The sequence below is a fragment of the Vanessa tameamea genome, chromosome 26 (genome assembly GCF_037043105.1).
Source record: "Vanessa tameamea isolate UH-Manoa-2023 chromosome 26, ilVanTame1 primary haplotype, whole genome shotgun sequence".
In the NCBI taxonomy this organism is placed as follows: domain Eukaryota; kingdom Metazoa; phylum Arthropoda; class Insecta; order Lepidoptera; family Nymphalidae; genus Vanessa; species Vanessa tameamea.
The window spans coordinates 7,922,535-7,939,553 of NC_087334.1; the positions used below are offsets into that span (position 1 = coordinate 7,922,535).

The 17,019-nt window shown below is 34.7% G+C and overlaps 1 protein-coding gene across 1 annotated transcript; it reads left to right on the forward strand.

Annotated features, from left to right (window-relative positions):
- Positions 1 to 202: 202 nt before the first annotated feature.
- On the forward strand, positions 203 to 16,227 carry LOC113398880 (gamma-aminobutyric acid type B receptor subunit 2). Its single transcript, XM_064219185.1, has 31 exons — positions 203 to 359; positions 1,380 to 1,483; positions 1,924 to 2,061; positions 2,351 to 2,518; positions 3,361 to 3,536; positions 4,335 to 4,509; positions 4,628 to 4,706; positions 5,124 to 5,278; positions 5,575 to 5,726; positions 6,250 to 6,396; positions 6,629 to 6,738; positions 7,012 to 7,038; positions 7,589 to 7,719; positions 8,336 to 8,458; positions 8,864 to 8,974; positions 9,299 to 9,427; positions 9,748 to 9,843; positions 10,356 to 10,541; positions 10,725 to 10,842; positions 10,914 to 11,007; positions 11,375 to 11,549; positions 11,888 to 12,046; positions 12,131 to 12,293; positions 12,831 to 12,926; positions 13,941 to 14,048; positions 14,274 to 14,346; positions 14,426 to 14,481; positions 14,737 to 14,816; positions 14,991 to 15,071; positions 15,144 to 15,525; positions 15,845 to 16,227. The coding sequence occupies exons 1-31, from the start codon at positions 212 to 214 to the stop codon at positions 16,093 to 16,095; spliced, it is 4,191 nt and encodes a 1,396-aa protein (XP_064075255.1). The 5' UTR covers positions 203 to 211; the 3' UTR covers positions 16,096 to 16,227.
- Positions 16,228 to 17,019: the final 792 nt, after the last annotated feature.

Below are 17,019 nucleotides of genomic sequence, written 5' to 3' on the forward strand. Positions count from 1 at the left end.
AATCGCCAATGCCCTACTAACCTTGGAAACATAGATGCAATGATCCTGTAATTACAGTCACTCACCATTCTAACTGGAACACAACAATAATAAGTATTGCTGTTTGGCGGTAGAACATGTGATGAATGGGTGGTACCAAGTGAATACCAAAACATCTCTAGCCAGGTCGTTTGCTTATCACTTGTACATTTTTTTAATTACAGCTGTTAAAATGAAAACTCTCATAATTCTACTAATATTCGGCATCGTCAACGGCGTCCCTCAGAAGCCCAACTTGGACGCCATTCTGAACCGCCGCACCGATGTCTACATCGCCGGCTTTTTCCCCTTTGGCAAGGGGGTGGAGAATTCGAACACTGGTATCTTTAGATAATGCTTTTAAAATAATGTTTAGTAGCCTCATGATAAATAGTAAACCTATTTTACGTAGAACTTTATGGTTTTACTGGTAGAGTGTGAAGTAGGATTTAAATTTGCACATCAAAAGCATATCATAAATTTATGTGTACATTATGGTGTCCTGATTTCAGCCACGTTGGCTTTTCTTAAGGAGACTTAAAGCCAACTGTTCAGGAACAGAACAAATTTTTAGGAAACTAAATACTACCTCACTTCATAATTCCAAGGGCAAATCCGACATAACCACGAAAGAGTTTAGTCGCAGAACAAAAAGCATGTGTTTCTCTCTAGTATGCATGACATGTACACACAAGAGTATTGGCGTTGGGGGGGCATGATCGCATAAAAGAGCGTTATGCCGTTTGCTATTACGGCATATGAATCTGTATTACCCCCAAAGAGCGCCAACGGTCGCTTGGCTAGTCACTAGACCAAAGACTTTATCGTTGTGATATATTAATATAAATACATAAAGGCTACTAGTTGTCTTTAGATGAAATAGTAAACAACTAAAGTTTCGAATAACAAAAACTTGGGTAACTGAAAAAGGGTTACCGTTTATTGTATATGTAATACATAAACAAAACAGTAAATTGCAGCATATAAAATAGGTAGTTGTTACAATTAGATATATTTTAGTTACTAATATACTTTTTATAAAAAAACGCCTGGATTTTGGGTCGGGTTTAGGCAGAGGACACTAATTATTGTAGAAAACAGCATTGTAAATCTGTTTATTTGAAAAGAGCAACTATGCGAGTTTCTTGCCGTTTCTTTTTGCTTTCCGAAACGGTGGTAGTATTTTAATATCGACGATTCAAAAACACTTCATTGTGAAGTTTACTTGAATAAAATTGATTTGTATTGAATATTTCATTTAACACGGTTTGAAGAATCGTATTGCTACGATTTCATCAGCTTATAACTTGACAGCTAAGTCTTAAGAGCTAAGTACCAAAGCTATGCTAAAACCGCTGTAGGTCGAGGCGTGATGCCGAGTGTGAAGCTGGCGCTAGACCACGTGAACGAGCATGATTCGGTGCTTCGTAACTACCGACTGCATATGTGGTGGAATGACACCGAGGTGAGAAATTATTCTTTTCTGCAACCGCAACTGTATTTACTAACAATGGTTTCATTTGTTTCTAGTTAATCTAAGATAGATTTACCATTTATATCCTAGGACTGTCTCCTCTTAGAAAGTGGGCACGTAATGTCCCACCAGGCTCCTTTGCTGGACAAACTTTTAGTCTTCTCTTGAGAAAATGGTTTGGAGCTCAGCCACCAGACTTCTAAAATGCAGGCTGGATACATCTAATACAGAATTCCATTTAATACGTCCAGTTTTTTTTTTAACGATATTTTCCTACACTGTCAACTATAAGGTTTTACAAATACAAATTATGCAGATGAAAAATTAGTAATGCCTGAGTTGAAAGTAACGACTAGCTCATGTTTGAACGACCTGTGTATCATGTTTTTTTTTCAACGTTCATTTTGATGGAACTTTTGATTTACAAACAGTGCAACGCAGCCGTGGGAGTGAAATCATTTTTCGACATGATGCACAGCGGTCCGCACAAGTTGATGCTGTTTGGAGCGGCGTGTACTCACGTTACTGATCCTATCGCTAAGGCCTCCAAACACTGGCATTTAACGCAGGTAATAACTGAGACATTTGCATTTATTTGATTGGAATATAGGGTATTAGACTATCAGTACGCGATAAGCTTTCATGATGTGGATGTTACCATTTTGTGTATCATATTCAGGATTAAACTGTGATCATACCTTACAACCCTGAAAGGTACAGAAGATGAGTCAGTATTTTACGTTAAGCATAATTATTTTTATATTGAAAATCTAATATTTTTTTGCCAATTTCTCGAAGTAAAGTTTTGATAGTTTCATAATGTATAGCGTATTTATATACTTTTTTCTTTCTTCACAGTTATCATACGCAGACACGCATCCTATGTTTACAAAAGAGGCGTTTCCCAACTTCTTCCGAATTGTACCTTCAGAGAATGCGTTTAACATGCCTCGAATAAGATTGTTGGAACATTTCAACTGGACCAGAGTTGGTACTATCTACCAGAACGAACCAAGATATGCCCTAGTGAGTAGAATTATCTTTTTTAATGCTGTTTTTTTTAGAAACGATGTTAGGTTTTGCTAAAATATTAAAATGATATACCCAATTCAAACTTGTAAATTTGTATCCAGACATCGAGAATAATCCAGTTCCTTGGTAGTGGCCAAACTGTATGGTTGATAAAATGCTGTAGGGCTACTGGGTCCCTAGATTACTTGTAGTTCTTCTTGATAATAAAAATATCACTTGCTTTCTTGAGGGATCGGAATGTATTTAAGTAAAAATGTGTTGTTATATACAGAAATTTATAATATCATTACCCAATAAAATAATTAAATTAGATAATACCAATTTGTTCGACCAAAGAAGATATTCCTACCAATAAAAACGAAACCATTTGAAATTAGCATTCAGCCAATAAAAGTTTATACTATAAAGTTTAAAAATATTTTAGAAATTGAATCTCAATTTTAATATTATATTTTGCTACCAGTAACAAAGGCTCAGTATTATCGTATCATTTTATAAGAGTACGAATAAACTGCCCGCTACTTCACGTTTCGGCACGCTCTTGAAGTATTTTGTTTGACTTACACTGAGCGCATCTTTGAACATAAACGACTGTGTATGTAACTATTATGTAAATCCTAAAATGGCATTAATTTTAGGCACCAATAATAGATTAGTTGGGACTCCTCGATTTAGATTTAAGGACGTGTGAGTTTCACATAACCTTGATTATAGTGTCTAATTTATATATCCAGTTATTGTAACCTAAAGTCCTCTGTATCTGATACAGATAACTACATAATTACAGTAATAAGATTATTATAAGCGTTTATACAATATACTTAATTAATTTTCAGGCGCATAACAGGCTCTTAGCAGATCTAGACTCAGCAAACTTTTTAGTGGATGAATCTCAGAGTTTTGCAACAGAAGTGAAGACAGCTCTATCGAAATTAAAAGAGAAAGACATTAGAATCATACTCGGAAACTTCAACGAAACGTGGGCTTTGAAAATATTTTGCGAAGCGTACAAGTACGTATATTTGCCCTGCGGCTTTATATGTGCTTTAAATTGGAAATACATCTTAATCGATAAAGAAAGAGATAAACTATTTGGTAATAGATTTGCTAATTCTATTATTATTGCACTACAAACAGTGCTTGATGCCTATATGTTTATTTATAATACAATACTTCCACTTCAGTTTCAATAACAAATTCGCCAAGATTTTGGCCAATGATCTTATGTCAATTTAATATCAAATAATGTTTATTAGTTTTTAGTCACGTGATTTGAATAGGTTTTATAACAAGATATATAAAATCCTAATCCATCCATCATCATTCTTCAATAAAATGTTTCGAGACTATATTATTTTATATTAGATGAAAACCCGGCTTAAATAAACCTAAACAAAAACGGCTTTACTTTTCATATAAAGCACCCGTAAACGACAAATATGGTCGCCCGTTAAACTTGATGTCATTCATAAAATTTTATGGATTGTGGATAGGTTCGGTTAGGTATCGATCGTGTCTATCGTAGACTTGCACGAAATTATTAATATGGATACCAATATTAACACTTTGTTTGTTAGTAACCGATCTCATGGTACCTCGATAGTCTAGAAGCTGCCTCATAAGCCCGTTGATCATAAGCTCCTGGGTTTAAGATCCATGTCGGAACGTAAACGTTATTGGGTTTTAATGTATAGAAATTCACATTAGCAGCTCATTATCAGGACTTCCTCTATTTCTGTGCCTGAAATCTATCTGGTCGTGCACAAAAGTTCAAAATTATAACTTAAGTAATTGATTGAACGTCACATAGACTCGAGATGTACGGTCGGGCCTACACGTGGCTGCTGCTGGGCACGTACAGCAGCAAGTGGTGGACGCGCCGCGCACCCTGCTCGCGTCGAGAGCTGGGCGCCGCGCTTGACACTGCCATCCTCACTGACCTATTGCCGCTGTCCACAACCGGCGAGACTACTGTGTCCGGCATCGTAAGTACATTATTGCACCTTGAGATATATATCCAGTATAAATTGAATTATAATTATTTAACGACTTATCAAACAATAAATAGATATGATAATTTTCATTCCTATTTTATTTTTTCAGACCGCCAAAGATTACCAAGTGGAATACGACCGCAGAAGGGGAATAGAATATTCCAGATTTCATGGTTATACATACGATGGTTAGTATTGACATAGGCTGCTACAAGTATGCTGCTTTTGTATCCTATTTCGCAACAAATTAAACTAAAAGCGTACCAATGATTCTGACTGCAAGGTTATGACAAACTGCAGTGATATTAGTGATATGATTATCATAGTCAATGTCACATCACTTTCTGACATTTATGGTGGACGAAATTTTATTTGATTTTGACCATTACCTACGCGATAGTACTGCCCACTGATTGACGAGTATGGGCCTGCTGTCGCGTTAATTGTTTTTACAATGTCGGACAAATTTCCATTGATACAAATGCTCATTTTTTTTACTCACTCATACAAGCGAATGCTTCCGGTCTTACGATCTTGTTCTGCATGCCTTTCAAGTTTCTTCTTACAGAATACTACTGATGTTTGCTATAATGTTTTTGTTATAGGTATATGGGCAATGGCGCTAGCAATTCAAACCGTAGCCCATCGAGTCAAGCTAAAATACAAAGAGAAAACTGTACAGGATTTCAGATACAGGGACAAGGAATGGGAGCAATTGTTCCTGGATGCATTAAGCAATGTCACATTTGAAGGAGTTACTGTAAGTTAAACAAATTTTTTAGAACTGAATCAATATGCTAAACTATCACTAACTTAAAACTAATTCATTCTACGATTCATATTATTGCGTACCATCTTATACATCCTTTTTGCTGCTGCGGATGTAGGATTAGTCAAAACGATGTTTTCGAATCCTAACGTCTGTCTGGCACCTCACTTCGGACACACTTCTCCAATGTTGTTTGCACATGTCGGATAGGAAATTTGCTACATTGTATATACTATTAAATTTTTACTAAAAATCTGTTACATTTACAACATAACTGTTAATTTCAGGGACCAGTTCGTTTTTATGACAACGAGCGAAAAGCATCGATCCTGCTCAAGCAGTTCCAAGGTGAAATAGGTGAGGTCAAAGTTGGAGAATATTGTGCTGAACGAGATCGTCTCGACCTCGGCAGTGGAGAACCTTTCAGGTGGATTGGGAAGTAAGTGTGGACATTTGAATAAATTATATGAGCTCTATTGACGAAATATCTTAAAGATTTATAGAAATGTAATAACACTATGAACATTATTGTGAAGCACACGAACGATTTTTTACCTACCCTATGTTAAGTACTCACCATTACCCGTAGACAACTCTGTCAATATATTAACTACTAGTTGTCGCGCTCGGCTTCGATCGTTTTAGGTAGGTAGGATCGGTTTTAGACATAAAAAAAGTATATGTTCCAAGCCTTATGTCCTTTCTTGAAGTTCAAGCAGGCTTCATACAAAATTCAGGACATTGGTCTGGCCGTGAAATAGTAGCAGACAGACAAGCAGAATTACTATCGCGTTTATAATATTAGTATAGAATCTTCCACGTTCTAGAGGTGTACAATCATGTGATAATGTAGATCCATAAATATACCGAGACTGTATATGTAATATATAATATATTACTACTGTAAATAGTTGATAGTGTTCGTATAGTAGGTTGGTATGTGTGTTCTGTTATGTTCAAAGGAACCCTCCAAAGGACCGTACGCTGCGGCTAGTGGAACACACGCAGGTCAACATCACGCTGTATTCGGTGCTGGTGTCGTGCTCCGTACTTGGCATCCTGCTCGCCACTGCCTTCCTTGCAATGAACATCCACTACCGAAACCAGAGGTCTGCACTTCTGGGTGAACTGATGCGAGATATCGATATTGGTGACCCCGTCAACGCCTGCGTTAAAAATATGCTAATAAATTAAATACGTATTTCTATTATGATTTAAACTCATTTTCCACACATATGAAATGGCAATAATGTCGTATTTTTTTCTGATTTATAAATAAAATCAGATCATTTCAAACGTAATCCAAACGACACTATAATCAAAAAGTTGCTTCCATATTAGGTATATAAAAATGTCGTCTCCACATCTCAACAATTTGATCATCGTGGGATGCATGCTGACTTACCTCAGCGTGATCTTCCTCGGGCTCGACTCCAGTCTCAGCAGCATCGGTATGTTCATCTCCTGTTCTCACTTCGAGCCTTTATCAATGTTAATTCTATTGTCATTCATTATTATCTTTGTGTTCTCTCTATCTTTTATCGGATCGAAGGTAACCTTAACAATATAATTGGTCGAAAATTTTCATTAAATCAAATTATTTCGATTATTCATTAAATACGAGTAAATTTTTTGAATAAATAGTAAAATAAAAAGCACTTTCGATTCGCATGTCGCTGGCACTCCGTCACGTTCACGATCTCATTCAGTTCATTAATTCTTAGGTCTTTCTCAGGAAGTACCACGTGGAGGTAATAGCTTGCTACAAACCCAGCTTGAGCTTCGACCCCGGGCAGAATGGAACCCGCTAACCAAATTTTGGGAACTAACCCCCTCTTTATTTTAGACTGATTCTGAGAAAGACCTAGGCGATTTTCTAGGTCGTCGGAGTCGACAGCATGTTTCCAAGTTTTGGTTTCTTTTCCTTCTATCCATCGCTTTTGGTGGTATGTGATAATTTTGTGTGTTTCATAGCTTTGCCATCCAGTATTTGTAAGTACTTTGACGTTATCGCTTCTATTTCGTTACTTTGTTTTAAATTTGCATCTACATAATCAATCATCTCTTAATTCACAGCGAAATTGCTTGCTGCTATTACTGTATTCGAATAAAATATGCATGTTCAAATTAAATAAAGTTAAAATTGTATCCTATTTGTATAAATTAAATTAATCTAAGCAATCAAACAATATAATAAAATATATAAAATGTATCGTAGCTTTAATATTTATCAAAATATTATTTGATTGTTTTGTTATTAAAAAAATCACCTCAAGTAATTATTATATATTACAATTACAGCCGCGTTTCCATACATCTGCACGGCGCGTGCTTGGCTGTTGATGGCCGGCTTTAGCCTGGCTTTTGGTGCCATGTTCTCTAAGACATGGCGTGTTCACTCAATCTTCACTGACGTTAAGCTCAATAAGAAGGTTACAAAATGATTTATTATTTTCTTAAATTATTATTTCTTAACTTTTTGGATTATTTTGATTTATCATTAAACAAGTTCCATTAATAATCTCGATTGTTGTGTATTGATCTTTGGTTTTCATTAGCCAATGATGATGATGTAGTCGTAACCAATTTTGGTCACTGTGGTCAATTTCCCTAGGCAACAGCACAGAACATATTATAGTGCATAAGTGTGTGCCTAAACACAGATGCACTCTTTATTCTCTCACTCTAATAATCCTATGGGACAGCAAGTAACAAGTAACAGTAAAGAGATTCCGAGGTAGCTGGAGGCTCCAAAATGTTTCGACTAAAAACTCAATAACTTTTTAACGTTCCGAACTGAGGTTTACCACCAGACAAACGGAGCAGTCAGTTACACACTCACTCGAATACTTGCTCTCATTCTACTCACTCTACTATTCTAATACTCTAGCTCTCTAATACTCATATTAATACTTGTCACTGAGTCTAAAAGTCTTAAAGATTGATCATCACCGACAAATAGAGAAATTAATCAAAACTGGTGAATTTTTCATATTAATGGCTATAAATGGTATGTAAATCCGAATTAACTCATTAATATATTTACAGGTGATAAAAGACTACCAGTTATTCATGGTGGTAGGTGTGCTGCTGTGCATTGACCTGGCCATCATGACTACTTGGCAGATATCAGATCCTTTCTACAGAGCTACTAAGCAGATGGAGGCATACGTAAGTAACAAACTGAGATTGAAGCTCGCAGATTTTTTTTTTGATTTGGAGTTATTGTGTAAACACTTGTATTGGTAAAACATTTATGTACTTCATTACATAACAGAAAGTCGCTTACCGCTGTCGGTCTGTCCCCGTGTATGCTTAGATCTTTATAGAAATTACACAACGTATTTTGATGCAGTTTTTTTTAATAGATAGTATGATCCAAGAGGAACATATTTTTTGAGCTTACATTGCAAACGCTGGCTGAACCCTACAAGATAGATCAAAATAATGTACTACAATATTGTTAACTTTAAAACGGTCTTCAAAAAAGTGCGCGATCTGTCTTTCGTTTTATAATCTCCATGTTCCAAATATAAAAATGTAACGTTATTCATATTTAAAATATTGTGTTTTCAGCCACATCCAACAAGCGAAGATATAGTCATTGTGCAAGAAAATGAGTATTGTCAATCGGAACGGATGCCCATATTTATTGGGGCTATTTACGCTTATAAGGGACTGTTATTGGTGAGTGATAATGAATAAAAAATTATATTTATTCTCTGGCTTACGTGCTATTCATGTGTGTATGTGTGTGTCCAAATTAACATTTTTGATATATATATTTTTTTAAGTTATAAAATTTCCAGTTCGTTGAAGTTGTTTATTGCGGGAACAGCCGTATCATAATCATCAGCTTTCCCGAAGTTTCTTAAATTCCTTATTGCTATTTTTCTTAGTAGTTGATTCCAAAATTTTTATTGGGCAAAATAGGTATGATAATTGCAGAGTCCATAGGTTATAATAATTATATATAATTCTTTAAAATAAAACTTGTGGTAAATTTTGTAGGTATTTGGCGCATTCTTAGCTTGGGAAACGAGACACGTCTCTATACCGGCTTTGAATGATTCAAAGCACATTGGTCTGTCCGTGTACAATGTGCTCATCATGTGCATCATGGGTGCTCCTATAGCTTTGGTAAGCACCTTTTTAATACAAACTATTATTTATCTTGCAAAACAATTTTGAAATATATCCGATTTACCTGGAATTTTGCACAGGTACGGTTTTTAGTCGGTGAAAATATAGTCTACATAATACTTCAATTAATCGTAAAAAATAGTATTATTATCTTACTTCAAGGAACAGAAAAATTAAATATAAATTATTATGTTATTAATTAAATAAAATATTATATTAGGGCTGATCCCTAAGTGGTATAAACTTAGCAAAGGCAAAATATATTACGCAGAGATGATAATAAGTAACAATTTTTAGAGGAGCGTTTTTTTTTTCAGGTATTAGCTGACCACAAAGACGCGTTGTTTGTATTGATCGCAATCTTCATCATCTTCTGCACTACAGCCACTCTGTGCTTAGTTTTTGTGCCCAAGGTATGTAGGTACTATTATAAGACATATTTTTCATAGCGTTGGTTGGCGGACTGGTAATTAACCTAATTGTTAGGAAATGGTCATTACCACCCAAAGACATTGCGCCATAAGAAATTTTAGCCATTACTTGTATCGTCAATGCGCCACGAAATTTGGGAACAGCGGTGCTATGGCTCTTCTTTGGTATGACATTGTTTATTGAATAGTGAATATAAATCAAGCAACCATGGGTTCTGACTGCAACTTCAATAATTTGTTTGTGCCTTAAGACTGATGATGAATTATATGATGATGAAGATTTTACCTCAGGATCCTATGATGATGGACTTAAATTACATTATAGTAATATTAAAATAAATAAGGATAAAAAATATATGAAAGTTAGCCAAGCAAGGTCTGACTGCAATACATAAATCACTACCAAATCAATATACTAAGGTGTGCTTAATTCATATAGTTATATTTATTACGTCAAAACGCAACGATGATCCTGTAATATCGATCGCACAAAGCTGGTGGAGCTGCGGCGAAATGGCTCGGGTGGGTCGGGCGGTGCGCGCATCCGCGCCACGCTGCGCCCCGCCGCGCCGCACGAGTGCCGCGAGCCCGGCCCCGAGCTGGAGCGCCGCCTCAAGGAGCTGCGTCAGTACAACAACCGCTACCGCCGCACACTGCAGGCCAAAGAGAATGAGCTGCAGGTGATGTTTCCTGTCCTGACCTGTCCCATTGTTTGTCGTTAGCGAGAGGCATTCTTTTACATTGTTCTTTCGTATTACAATTATTCAATTATTTGATATGAAATGTATTATTACGTAACATAACGTTTTTCCTAAACGTATTTAAAAACGAAATCAATATAACTAGATAAACAAATATTTTAGATGTTGCTCAGCAAGCTAGGAAGTGATGCAAGTTCTGAATCTTCAGTCCGAGACTCGAAATCCCCAGGCACGTTAAGAACTAGATTACCAGTGCCGAGAGAAAACCTTAGTCACCCAGGTAAATTGGCTATTTTTCTTTTTTGGATACGTCACTCATTTTCTTCTACTTAGGAATTGTTCACGTTGCAGAAACTAGTGACATAACATCACTTTGCAGTCTCAGTGCATCAGCTGGTGCAGAAACTGAATACATTAGTATGCAGACTCAACCATCCAATGACAAGCAAGTATTTCATCGTTTTCATTTAGAACTAGCATTGTACTACAATTTTATCCGCGTTTTAGTTTAGAACATTGAACAGTAGATTTAAAAAAAGCTAAGATAGAAAAAATAAAAAAAAAGCATTTATCTTATCACGATGGAATTATTATTATTAATTATCTTTAAAAAGGACAGTTAATTTTGAAATTACAGATGGAAAATATTTATTTTCATTCATAGAAGCATAGATAACGCATAAGTTTTATAATAATAACCGCGACAAACGACATTTATACATACATATGTCGACGAAAATTGTATCAAAGAAGTATATCCTGCAACACAACAACTGCTAAAATGATTTAATAAGGCATCTTATAATTTTCAGACCTAAACCTTCAGCGCCTGTGGAACCCATAAAAGAAGGGCTCAAAGAACCCAGAAAGGAACAAACGAAAAATGTATCTTTCAAGAATCACTTGGATTACACAAGTCCTCCATCGTCTAAAGCTGTGCCTGAAAAAGATCAACTCGCCAAGTTACCATATGGATGGTCTACTGAGGTAATTTTGTAAATATCTCATTGTAGATTACAGTTTTACGAAATAGTCTTTGCACTCTTGGTTCAGATTAGTGGAACCACGAAATAAATGGTAAATATTTCTTAGTTTGAATAATTATAGGCGTATTTGCCCATTTACCACCAGGTGGCCCATTTGCCTGTCTGCCTTCCTATATTAATTAAAAGACAAAATATATCAAGCTCTAATTAAGTATGACCTAACAAGGTTCCTTTGGTTTTGAAATAATGTTTAGTATTTACTGAAAAACTAACCAATGAATATTACCAATTTGTTAGATATAATTATTTAAAATATAATTGACATATTCTTAATTCAAGGAACCAGAGCCTACAAAGCCTAAAATATCGGAACCAGCTAAAGCAGAAGCCAAAACGATTACAGCATTGAAGCCAAGTGATACACCTACTGTTAAATCTGTACCAGCCAAAGTACAAGAGCCAATGTATACAAAGGCGGCCCCGCCTAAGGTTAATAAGGTCAGATATTAATATAAGACTTACCAGGTGACTTATTATTCTATCTGGTTTTAACTAGTGCTATTAATAAATAAATGTATGTAGACACCGGAGATGCAAAAGAAACTGACAAAGTCCCAAGAGACCAAACGCGAGGTGAAGAGCGCGCCGCGCACGCATCGCCGCATGTCAAGCGCCAGCGCGGGCGCGCTGCTCGCCGACCTGCTGCACGCGCCCGCCGACGACGCGATACCCGACAGGAAGCACGGTCAGTGCATACTATATATTTTATTGTATCGATGATTTGGAGTTATAGCCGCTCAAAGCAAGACATTATTCCGTAGTGGATTATAGTGGCCAGTCGATCTAGAATACTACATTGACTCCCTGACCTACTGTTCTAAAAATCTCATATCACTAACCAATCACCGAGGAGAAATGGCGACCTCTGAGCTAATTGCATTGATTTTCTGATCCCGCATGCCAAAGAGAGTGGAGATTGATCAAATTCTTGTTTTAATGTCCCACGATACGTATTAACACATTTTGGTGCATTATATTAGATGTCCTTTAAAAACCCAATGTTCTTTAACCTAACCGATATTATGGCAAAAAATATGGCTATGCCATATCCTTTAATGATAACGATAGTCAATTCGAGTCAGTTATCTTCCAAAAAAAACATAATATTTATAAAATTGCAATGGCTTATTAAATCAAACAGTATTATAATTTAGTACCACAATTTAGAACATTAAATAATTTTAATGTTAACATTATTCTTAATTATTTTTTCCTGGTGAAGAACGAGAGCCACCTGTTCTCTATAAGCCGAAACAAGAACCCGAGGACATATTGGACATCGACCATGAATATTCTTCAACGGAGAGGAAAAAGACGTGTAAGTTCTTCTTATACTGATATAATTATGACGTTTGGTTTAGCAATTCATTGTAAGTCAAATGTTTCTGTCAATTTTTGTTTATGTAAACGAGGATTTAAAAGGGAAATACAAAACTTTTTTGACCAAATTTATTTATTCTTTGTTTAGTAGTTATTGGAGACTTTTAGGTTCTTAATTATCATCATTAAAATCAGAATGAGTGAACAAAAATAAATGTGTAAAACAGACAAATTAATGTATTATGTAGGTTTTTCTCATAATAATGGTTGAATTTCGAAAACTACCCGAATACTAGTTACGTATGATATATGTTTTTATGTATAGGATTTTTTTATTAATATAAGAAAAACATTTGGAATATTCACAAAATAAACAAGAATACATTACGACAATAGCAGGATAGAACAGTATGACACACCATTATAGGCATTTACAACAATACAAGTAAATTATAGTATAAACAATACTCTCGACTAAATAGAATTGTAGTATAGAATAAATATAAAAGAAAATAAAAGGACCAAACGTTAAAAAATATCTCTAATACTATGTTGGTAATTCAGTGCTTTCAATAAAAGTTTCTTCAAAGAGATGAATTTTGATGAAAATTATGACGTTATGGGAATGGTCTAAATCGTAGTTTCTTATAGAACAATTTATAAATTAGAATTAATCTGCGTTGGTATGATATCTAGAAATCGCTATTATGTTTGTTTTGTTGGAAAAAGATTATATTGATTTGGATTAAGATTATATAGGTGTGAAATTATAAGGCAGGTTTCAGATGTGAGATATAGAGTAGTTTTGTTGTATCAATTTTACTATATAATAATTTATACAAAAAACTTTATCTAATTTGAAATTTACTAAACGCTTGGCATAATCTGCATGTTAAAGATATTTCCTACTATCTAGGATTACTGGGTCCGACCAATTGACTTGATAGATTTACAATACATCATGTTTTACGGAGTATACACGAGTTTTTAGTATCATAATTATGACTTTTAGGTCAACGGAAAGATTCAGAGAAACGAAAAAAAGAAAATTTCATAGTTGTTCAAAGTGATTTGTGGGATACGAATACTTTCCAGTACACGTGCCAGAAATCACCGCCAAGTAAGTGGGAAAAACAAGAGTTTTGATGTCTTGAAATTTGGCAAACATTATTAAGGCTTATTTTAATTAACTTTGCTAAGAAATATGTCATATTTTGATGTAGGAATTGTTTAAAATCAACGAGCCATCTGTTTTTATACTTCAACTCGACTATTTCAAGTTTAACTTATTGTAACAATGTTACAATAACTTAAACTAAATAAAAATAACTAAATATAAATTTAGGCCACGCTCACTCTCCAATGCAACGAAGTGTTTCAGAGAAGAGTCGACAGCAATCATCACCCCACCATCACAGGTAAAAATGATCCACCACGCTAAAGTCAAAGTTTATATTTTTGAAATTACCACTAAAATATCATTGAAATGGTTTACAGGGAAACAGATAGCAGAAGCACAGATAGAAGAGCTTCAAATGCTTCCATTAATCACGGTAAGTCTCAATTAAAAATAACTAAAACATCATTATAATTAATTTAATCAATAGAAAAAATATGACAATAAAACGATGTTATCAGTCTGAATGCCAGCGACGAATTTGAATTTTTAGACTTAATTAATATCATTTTTAAAGCAGATTTTACAAATTTCATGTATGTAGTCTAACCTTTGTTAAAGTTTCTTTAAAATACATTGTGTACAAAATATCTTACCTTGCAATACAGATTAATATTGGTTATTATTTTAGTTGGTACAACAGTGAGAGTTGCTACGCCAGAAGGATATCGAGAGGCAGAAACTCTACGAATGACCGATCGCTTGTCGAAAGTAAGTACATCCATAAAACTGATTATTATTGTTTGAGTTTGAGAATAGCTAAGATATTTTTTTTTTTATTTTATATGAAAGTCAAAAGACTTCGTGGGATTCTGACTTTATCATGACATTAAATATTATGTACCTTATATATGATCTAAAATTGTAAAAATATAATATTTTTAGCGTCGAGGTTCAGAATTTCCACAGCCAGTGAGTACACCGCCTCATCAAATACAAACAAAAAGACGACAATCTACTGCGATGGTACGTATCTCACTAATGAAAACGTTTCATTCAATTTATTTCCCAGTCTATTCATAACTATTTCCTAAACAGATGCGAACATATCAAGAAGAACAGCTAGAGAAAATGGAAACAACACAAGAAAAACACGAAGAGGTACCTAAAATGCAGCTACAAGAAAAAATAGTGCCTGAAATGGAACGGAAAGTGACAGAAACTAAGGACAGGAAGCCAGATCCAGATATCATAAGAGTATCTAAAAGACAAGAGTCACCAGCGAAGAGATTGGTACAAGACCCTGATACGATAAGAGTTACGAAAGGCCAAGAGTCTCCGTCGAAGAGATTGAGGCAAGAAGCAGAGCCATTAAAAAGAGCGAAAGGTGTTGGAGATTCACCGAAACTTACTCAAGCCGCACAAACTCGACCCGACCATTATAAGAGCAGTCCAAATGTTGCATCACGACATAAAACTGGTAAGTTTTTTTAGTAAATTTCTAATAAAACAACCGTTACACTTTCCGACGTTATTAACTTCCATTTTTCTTAAATTATCCTTATAGTATTTACCTCTTTGAATGCGGTTTAAATAAATTCAAACATTTTGAGATCTTTAGAGTCTGTAGTGGATATACTATGTGTATACACGTAACATAAAAAATGTATCTGATACACTTAAATGAGCATGAAAACTCTTACTGGTGATGCTTTTCCGTATCGTCCTATTGACTGGCTAGTGTCGATGTTTTCTTGTTTGATGATTAAAATTGTTAATAACAATACCTTAATTTTCAGAATCACCCAACAAAAGGGACGAGCGCAAATCAGCAACCTACTCTCGTAGCGACTCCAAACGTCAGGAGTCTGTCGAGAGAAAGATGTACACAGCCAGCTCTGAGTCCGAGTTGTTTGAATGTGCTATCCTACCCATATTTCATAAGTTACTAACTGAGAGGCACAAGAGCCAACCCCATGGCCTGAATCTCAGTTATGGTGTTAGCTGTCCTAATATATCAATTAAGTGCGACATTGTGGAGTATTTATAAATATTCAAGTGGAACGTAAATACGACGGCAAGAGTGTATTTGCGTGTGTGCGTCTGTGTGTAAATGAGGTTGAAATGTATACTATGACTAAATACGAAGTTAATTTTACTCTATGCGTTCAAATTTTGTTATGAAATGTTTTAAAACTTCATTAAGATGGCGTCGCTTCCGCAATGGTGCGCGATCACAATTTGCTCATTACTTTTGTATTTGATCTACGTTAATTTTTTTAACTTTACTGTATCTGTATTATATAAATACGTAGGACTTGTTTTTGCTTTATAGAATATTAACGTTATGAATAATTTATTGTTTAAAACACAGGCACAGTTATAATTAATAGTCTCAGAGTAATCTGTATATGAAGCATAGTAGATTCATTATTGTGCGGCCAAACATGCTTTGGCATATGTGAATGCACCATAATGAATTGTGTACGGTTAATATATTTATCGTAAAGTGAAAAGACTCTTAATATTTAGTCAATTTTTAATATAGTCATTACGAAATTCGTTAGCTAATTAGCTAATAAGCTCAGTTTTATAATTATTAATTCATTATGTTTTTTTTTTAAAACATTGAATTAGAAATAATGTACCTATGTAAAAAATATTTCAATGTCACCATTACAAAGCTTACTCAAATAGCGCTTGATAAATACACAAGCTATTGCACGATAAAATACTCAAAAACAGATAACATTCTTATGAAACAACTAATCTTATTATTTATTTATTTACGATTAAGTGATCTTAGTTAAAAAAGTTCAGCGTTATTTTATAAGTTTTTTTTTTTACAAAATGTCGGCTGACAATGCTTTATTATAAATTATATTATTACTATAAATATACTATTTTACTAAAATTAACTAAAACTATATTAACTATCGAAATCACAACGTGTCTAGTAATTTTTAATGTCGTT

What these genes read in the sequence shown, in the direction of transcription:
- LOC113398880 (XM_064219185.1), top strand. Translation starts at nt 212, where the DNA reads ATGAAAACTCTCATAATTCTACTAATATTCGGCATCGTCAACGGCGTC. An exon ending in ATCCACTACCGAAACCAGAG is followed by an intron (nt 6,397 to 6,628) that starts GTCTGCACTTCT and finishes CTTCCATATTAG; the next exon opens with GTATATAAAAATGTCGTCTC. An exon ending in GCTTAGTTTTTGTGCCCAAG is followed by an intron (nt 9,844 to 10,355) that starts GTATGTAGGTAC and finishes GATCGCACAAAG; the next exon opens with CTGGTGGAGCTGCGGCGAAA.